This window comes from Colias eurytheme, chromosome 3 (genome assembly GCF_061535395.1).
Source record: "Colias eurytheme isolate Ceu_HAF_F1 chromosome 3, ilColEury1 Martin Lab GWU primary, whole genome shotgun sequence".
Lineage (NCBI taxonomy): Eukaryota > Metazoa > Arthropoda > Insecta > Lepidoptera > Pieridae > Colias > Colias eurytheme.
This window is the reverse complement of record NC_142982.1, coordinates 3,425,785-3,434,687: the sequence shown is the minus strand read 5'-3', so window position 1 is coordinate 3,434,687 and position 8,903 is coordinate 3,425,785. Positions and strand designations below refer to the sequence as shown.

The 8,903-nt window shown below is 31.3% G+C and overlaps 1 protein-coding gene across 1 annotated transcript; it reads left to right on the top strand.

The window, feature by feature from the left end:
• The first annotated feature begins 1,335 nt into the window (after positions 1-1,335).
• Positions 1,336-2,998, top strand: LOC149909446 (lipase 3-like). The gene has a single exon (XM_090117472.1). It carries the CDS (start codon positions 1,369-1,371, stop codon positions 2,623-2,625), a length of 1,257 nt encoding a protein of 418 aa, XP_089973598.1. The 5' UTR covers positions 1,336-1,368; the 3' UTR covers positions 2,626-2,998.
• Positions 2,999-8,903: the final 5,905 nt, after the last annotated feature.

The window sequence follows — 8,903 nt, the reverse complement described above, 5'->3', positions numbered from 1 at the left end:
TTATTTTACATGTTAATCTCATTTATCTATGTTTATCGGCATTGTAATATTAAATTATTTAACAATCAAATTCCCAATGGCAGCATTAAGTATTAGTTTAGTTTGTAGGCGGAAATGCAAGCACTAATGTACTACAGTACTTACTACATTTATACGATTTCTAAGTGTGTGTTGCCTTAAAAATAATATTTTATAACCATTTTATTAAATGATCAATCAGTGGATTGGTTTTAAACAAAATTAATTTCTCAGAAATCAAGAATAAATCGAATTTAAACGCTCTGAAATCTAAAGAACGAATTTTTCACTTCTTCAAATTAAGAAGAGTAGAAAAACCAAGGTCCTCTCATAATAATTATTATTAATAATACACACGTTAACTAATCTATTTCACACTGTTGCATTTGAATGACAAATAGGAGGGAGAGGAAATGTCGCTCTATGTAGAATATATTATGGCTCTTGGCTATAAATAATATTGACAAGTTCTTTGTCATTTATAATCTGACTCCTGAAGTGGTCTTGTACTTCCACTGCCACAACTTAAAGCTCTCAATTCATATAATTATAGCAAATTATTGTTTTCAAATTATAATGTATTAATGCATTTTCACATATAAAAAGAGCATGTGTGCACACGTGTCAGAAGTGAAACTTCTTTCGCAAGATTCAAAGATGCCAAAGTCGTCGCCTTACTCCATGACGAGACGGCATTGCCATGACGCGACCTTGAAATTTTACTCTCCACGCGCCTAAAGAAGTTTAACTTCAAAAAATATGATCAAACATGCACTGCAATGGTTTCCATGGCCTTGTTCTGCTAAATACTATGCACATTCTAGTCGTAACGATGACATCATTTGATGCAATCTGTGATTATAAAATTGTAAGTAACTGGATGGATTCTCTCGACAAACATAAGATAGCACTTTTTGTTAAATTTATTAAGTACTCTATAGGGTATGAGGTGGAACAGACAATTGTACCTAATAAATAAACGTTTAGCTTTGGATGCGTCCGTATTTGAAACCCATTCAATCGAAGGTAGATAATTTTCACATCTCATATAAACATTTTATTTTTGTTATTTACAAGCTCATTGTTTTGTACCACTAGGTATTAATGAATTTAGAAACATGTACATGTTATGATGAGTCTGACAAATAAATGGTATAATTTTCCGCCAAAATTATCACTATTGATGACGTGTTTTACATATTTTTGTACAATAATGATACTTCCCGTATATTCTTAAGGCCTTAACACTAAGGTCATTCTGATATTATAAAACTGAGCAACTGTTTTGCAATTAAATCATAACAATATTAACCTTAACTCTGGTAGGAATTCATTAACAACAAAGGAAAAATGTATAATGTAGTGGTTGTGTTGTTCTGTTTACATTATATAATTCTTTCCCCTCAAGTATCTGCTTCAAAGAGAGGAAGAATATTATCATACGCACTTCCTGAAAGCCGTCTTCTAAAGAAAGCTTTCGGTTACGATGAAGATACATACCTTAACTTTACTGAGCTTACTCAAAAATATGATTATCCTACAGAGGAGCATACCGTTACAACCGAAGATGGATATAACCTTAAAGTATTTCGGATACTCTCAAAGTGTGATACTGCAAAAGGATACCCAGTTATATTATTGCATGGAGTGTACGATAGTTCTGATACATGGATTTTTGCGGGCCCTAAATTAGGATTGGGATACATTTTAGCCGATAATTGTTACGACGTGTGGGCAGCGAACCACAGAGGGAATACATATTCACGCAGTCACATTTCATTGAACCCTGACACTGACCCCGAATTTTGGAATTATTCTTTTGATGAGCATGGAAATTTCGATTTGCCAGCAATTATCGATTATGTAATAAATAAAACGGACATACCAAAAGTTTATTACATAGGACATTCTCAAGGCACTACCGATTTCTTCGTAATGGGATCACTACGACCTGAGTACAATAATAAAGTTCATTTATCCGTTCACCTCGCTCCAGTCGCATGGCTGAAATATTTACGAAGTCCAATACCGAAATTAATAGCACCGCAAACCAAATTAATTAAAACTTTATTGGACGATTTGGGCTTCAGAGAACTTTTCGCTAAGCAGCAGATTTTGCATTTCATTCTAGAGACATTGTGCCAAATTGCTCCAGAACCGATTTGCGGAATTGGTTTAACAGTGGCAACCGGTTATAAGCATGCAAGTATATCGCCGAGAACAATATCCGTGGCATTTGGTCATTTGCTGGTCGGCGGTTCCGCTAAAACCTTGGCTCATTTTGGACAACTTATATACTCAAAAAAGTTTCAACGTTACGACGAAGGAAAAGAAGGCAATATTAAAAGATATGGCACTTTGAAACCACCTGAGTACAATCTTACTCTAGTTACTTCACCCGTGCTACTCGTGTGTGGTAAAAGCGACTGGCTATCATCGCTAGCAGATATAAACGAGCTGAGTTCTAGACTACCGAATTTAGTGGAAGAATATGTAGTGCCAGATCCCAGCTGGAGCCATAATAACCACGTTTGGGGTATAAATGCACCAAAGTATGTATTCGACAAAATACTAGGTTATTTTAAAGTCTATGATGATATGAGATAAAATAGACGAGACATAAATATGAATACGAGTATCTACAGCTAAGAGAGATTCCCGGTTGAAACCCGGAAGTGACATGGAGTGTTAACTTGAGTCATTTAATTGATTCAAGACCGAAACATTAAACCAGAAAAATTATAATACCAATGTCTTTACGCAACCTTAAAGATCACGAACAAATGTAAATTAATTGTTTTTCTTATTCCAAGGCGGAAAAATACTTATATAATAAGGACAGTCGTGGAGAAACGAGATTTTTTTATTCTTGAATAATGATAATATTCATTATTTTGATGGAATAATAATTTTACCTTGTTTACCTAATACGCTGACTGATAAGTGCTCGAAACTTCGAGATAAGTAATAAAATGAATAAATCGCGTTTAAAATCCGTTAAAAAGCCTTTAATTTCTTCAAAATAATTGAATAAATTTGAAAATAATAAAAAAATAAAAAATATTTAAATCAAATGCTAGTTTGCATTGCGACGTATTATTCAAGTTCAAGGATAACAAATTTGATGAAAGATTTGAAACAATGGAGATGTTATGTCAGAGGGGATCAGAAATTGTATGAAAAAATAAATCAATTACTCACAAAATACATCATTCAATTAATTGAATAAGCTCATAAGGTTTTGTTTGAAAAGTGGAAAATGTAAAGTAAATAGCAATTTGAATTTAAGTAAGCGCATCCAAATCTTTACTAATAGAAGAAGTTGAAGAGATTGTTTGTTTGTTTATTTGAACGCGCTAATCTCAGGAACTACTGGTCCGATTCTAAAAATTATTTGGTGTAAGATAGCCCATTAATCGAGGAAGGCTATTATATAGGCTACATATCATTACGCTAAGACTAATAGGAGCTGAGCAATACGGGTAAAACCGCAAAGCACAGCTAGTTATTAATATCGGGGAATTAAGAAGTGAATTATTAATATGGGAAATTTGAATTGTGTTTTTTTATCCTTCTCTAATAGAAACTATAGAGAAATCGAATGAATGAATTTGTTAGCAAGAACTCTAGCAATCTGGAGTATACCAATATGAAGAAGTACCTATGGATAAAAATTACTCTATAAATCTAAATAATACCTTTTTACCTTTGGCCGTGACTACGCTCTCGTTTTAATTGTAAATCTTGAATTCCATTCACAATCTTAAATGTACCCATATAAAGACACCCTACAAACAATGAAATCGGTCCAGCCTTAAATATTTTATCAATAAGGGTAATATAGAGTAGTATAAAGCATAATATAGAGTTCTCATAGATAAGCGGACAAAGAATAAGAAATTAGAAGAAAATTTTATATTTACAAATTACTTTAACCGATATATTTTATAAATAGATTTATACCGAATCTATACTGGAACAATTATGTCGATTAAAACCCTTGAGTGTGTCGCTTTCCTTAGTTTATTTATAGATATTACAGAGCCTACAAAACAATGTCATTTACAAATAGAAGCCGTGTAGCCAATTTATGCATTTTATTGGCAAATATCTCTTTAAAATTCTACGCATGACGTTCCCTTGCAGTCTGCATTGTTCCTAGTAACTGTATCGATTTATATCGAAGCATTTAAAATTGTAATCAAATTAAATAAATCAAATTAAATTGTAAGGTTGTGGAACTCGCTCCCGTTAAACATCAGGAAAGCTCAATCTATCAGCTCTTTCAAGTATCTGGTCAAACAGCATTATCTTCACAACTAACGTTTAAATGTTTCATACGTTCTTATCTATCTTACTTACTTATATCCTGTTATTTTCTTTATTTATCTTTATTCGCTATATATAATATATATTATATGTATTAATATTTGTATTTATGTAACTATTTCCTACTTTTATTTGCACTTTTTATAATGCTTCGCTATGCTCCTTCTACTATCCAATTGTTCATTTTCTTCTAACTTTTCCTATATCCTAAGGTTGCCTGGAAGATATCGCTTTTTAGCGATAAGGCCGCCTATTTGTACCGCTCCAGTGTATATTATTATTGTTTGATTTTGTTATGTTTTGTGTGTGCAAATAAAGTGTTTTTTATTTATTTATTTATTTAAATGAATGTTTAAATTTACGAGTATGTTCACTTGGGCTATTTACCTATGCGTCTTAATTCAATTGGCTATAACAAGTCGTTTTAGAACATTAGGATCTTTAAAATATGATACGTTTAAGAGATCTTCAAGGTCCCTTTATGAGTCAGAAACTGGTCTAAAATATATAGGTTTTATTCAGTCCCGGCAAGCGTTGTTCTACCATTTGGTAATAAAAAATTGTTTACAACCTATTCTCAGAACTAAAGTACTGCCGAAAGATATCATAAAAATCAGTCAAGCCGTTTCAACGGAGAATGACAAACAATTACAGGAAAATTTTAATTATAAGATATTGTACTTCATACATAGTTTGACTGAGACTAAATACCAACTAAAAGTGTACTTCCTTCATGCATTCCACCTTCGTTACGTGTAGCAGGACTGGTAATAATTATTCGCTTGTGAATTGATTATTGTGACTAAGCGTGACTGTAAAAGTTATTAAAATGAAAACTTTTACGAACATCTAGACATGTTCTATAAAATAACAGGTATAAGTAGGTATTGATACTGGCTTCAACTTAAAATATTAATGGAAAATTCTCAATTTATATGAAATACATTCTGAATATCTATGAGTTAACGGAACCCGGCACCACATTTTGAATTAAAATGGTATCGCACCTTTATAAAATTCAAAATGAGCATTAATATTTAAATAACATTGAACGTTCCTTAATTTTATTCCTCGTAGACTATTTTAAATGAGGCTCTGCGGTCGGCACGCATCTGACATTTGAATGTATAGGTACGTAGTTAGTCCTTTAAAATATAATATTATGATAAAAACTTTAATTTAATATTCAAGATGATTTGGTCTCTACATAAACTACGTTTCGTGGATGTCTATCATCAGTCTTTGTTTGTTTAAACTGTCTAAACTTAATTATAATCTTATTTGAGTAATGCATTATATAATCAAAACACATAGAGTGAGGTCTGAGTCCTTAAAGATACAATAGGTATATGTACCTTCTTTATTGTTATTTCCTAATTCCTATTATGTACGGATTTAAGATCTGCATATTTATCACCCCTGCAACTGCCTAAATATACAATAAATGTAACATAAAAATATGTTTTTAATTTTGTGAGAGGATTATAATAGGTCACATAATACAAAATTAGCATAAAATCATTAGGAACTTGAAATCGCATGCCATTTGTAAGAAAAACGACCTTGACAGACAGACGGAACGTAGTAGATAATTACATAACTGTTCCACTTTTTCATTATTATGATTTATAAAATCGCCTCCTCAAAAATCAATATCAAGGTTTTTGAAACAATACATGAGCATGATTCAATTGTTTACATTAATTAATTCTTGTAAAAAGGCACGTGCACGTAATACGGTTTAATACAGGAATGCACAATACTTTTTATTTAATCTAGCGCATGATGAAAATTCATCTGTCCATTTACACCTACAAATTTAGAAGCAAGAACAGTGGTTCTTATGTGCGACATGTCTTGGAAGCTCTACATAGAGCATGTCTGTTTCCATAAGTCCTTGGCAGCTTTATGCTACAAAGATATAGTACAAAATTGAAGCACATATACAATATACGTTTAAAGAAGTTCGAGTTCAATAGAACGAATAGCCCAATTAAATCTTAAATATGCTTTCGAAAACCATACTCGGCGTATCCAGGTTATGGTGTGAATGTTCCACTTACACGTCCTATGGGTAAAAATGTCATAAGTATATGAGACTAGTGTAACGGAAGCGTGTGCTTCGCGTAACAATATGTATCGATATTGTCTTCGACACATATTGTCTGCACTTGACCTTCTAACGGTGGTTCTGTGAACTGTTCGAGGGGTTTTGTTTTCTATTATGTGCAAGGATTTGTGTGGAACTGGAACATACAACATTTTAGTGACGTATATATCTAGTGTTCGGGTGTTCAGTTTGTTTTACTGTGTGTGCTGAAAATTTGTTGTAAAACATTTTAGCGAAAAACGACTTTTAAATAATTGACGAGTATTTACTAGCGGCCTCTTAGTTATTATTTACTAAAATCAATAAAATAGAAAAGATGGACTGTACTTACAAGCGATGTAGAAATTAAAATAGACTTTACATTTTGAAAATAAAATGTACGATATTATTACAATATTTTATTTCAATGAAACTTTTTTCATAAAATAATACATCCTTAAAAACTAATCACAGGAAGTATATGTATGTATATGTATTTTCTCTATTTTTATACGTAACAATAGCGTTTCATTTTTAATTCACTTCATTGTGTGAAAACTTAATTAGCATAATATAAGAAACATACAAGAATACAAAATTCTTTCACTTAGTCTTAGATAATTAATATTGCGTATTGTTATTTTCACTAGCATATTATGTTGAGAGTAAATATAATCAAAATAAAAAGAGAAACAATGTAATTATATTTAATTAAATAACATAAAAGGTTGAAAATCGGTTATTGAAAATCGGTTTATAAAATCATCATGACGTGTTAATCCATCTTAATTTATCATTTTATTTATTTTTACTAGATGTATTTTAATATAGTATAGGTAATTTATATTACGTTGTCTTGTTTCGGAAACATTAAAATAATTTTATGAATTTATTAACATTAATAATTTATTGCATCAATTCTATATGCAAAATATAAAATGTTAGCGACTAATTTTTATTATAAATGCGTGCAAAATTAATTTGAAGCTACTTTACTAAAAAATTCAAGTCACCGTTTAAATCTCTGAGTCCGTATTACCACTGAATTCCAAATAGTCAACACTAATTCCTAAACAATTCCAAATACATCCTTTATTTCCTAGATTTTTAAATCATAATATTTAAAAACCAAAGAACTTTTTTTCAGTCACCTGTGTTCTGCAAGTCAAGAAAATTAAATAGATTTTCTGATATATTTTCTTGCCATTTATACTCACATACCCCAAGCAATAATGTCTTAATCAGACATAAGTTACATAACACAAACGCATAAACATTAGACTATGCTTTACGTTAAACAGTAATGAAAAGTTGTTGTGTTAGTGCTGCTCTCACTTAAACAGTCAAATCTTGCCAAAAATTCGTGAATGCACTAACAAACGCACTTGAGCCGCAATCAGAATCATTATGAGCAGTTTATTCAAATACAAGAGAAACGTGAAAGTGAATTATGTCTTATATCCGTTTGAAAACACGCGAAAATTATATACTAGTGCAGTGCATTTGAAGTTTTAGAAACTTAAGTGTTAAAATTAACGGTTACCCTTATAAGAGAATATGTAGGTAAATCGTAATGTGAATAGAGTGTTTTCAATCACACACAAAAATTTAGATTAATAATAGGTAAGTATAAATAAAAAGAAAGGATTGAGCCCATAATATATTCCCACACCTTCCTCATCTTATCTCCAATCATATCAATACCATCTATCCTATTTCAAATTGGCAAAAGCAACCTCAAATTCTTACACGTTTGAATTCACGCTTACGCAATGAGATGAGCCATCTTATTGTGATTCCGAATAGATGCCAAAACTATGTACCTATTCAATACAGCAAAGTATAGTGCTGATAGTATCTCGCCCACGGAAACACTATGAAAGTATGCTTATAAGCTTTTTAAATTGCACGATAACAATACGACATTATATCGCAGGCTCTATTGCACGACACTTTTTTACTACAAGTATTATGCAATGATAAAGGACGTGTCCAAAAATATATGAACCAAAAATCCAGAATCGATAGGAATGAAATTTGTACCAATGGATTGGCATCGAAATATAATATAATTTTACCAATGGGGCAACTCTGAAATCGTTATAGTACCTATAGGAGCTAGTAGCAAAATAAAATAACCAAGAAATTCGTTTAAGCTTTTTACCGCTTTAGCTACATTATATTATTTTTAATTATCAATCCATTGGAACACATTTCATTCCTGTCGATTCTGGGTCGTTTTTTGGACATCTTCTTCGTCACATCAGAAAGTATACAAATACTTAACAAATAAGTTGTCTATATTAATAAGACTTCCGACATCATCAATGCACTGAAAAGTTTGCAACGAATGCAGAAGTAAAAAAAATTATCTCAAATACCCGGAAAATTTCATTTTAATTATAAAATATTATATGTGTTAACCTGGATATGAATAAAATTACCCCAGCTACACTCTTGCGTCTTG

Bases quoted from the DNA above. Each gene is read 5' to 3' on its own strand.
- LOC149909446 (XM_090117472.1), top strand. From the start codon at position 1,369: ATGTATAATGTAGTGGTTGTGTTGTTCTGTTTACATTATATAATTCTT.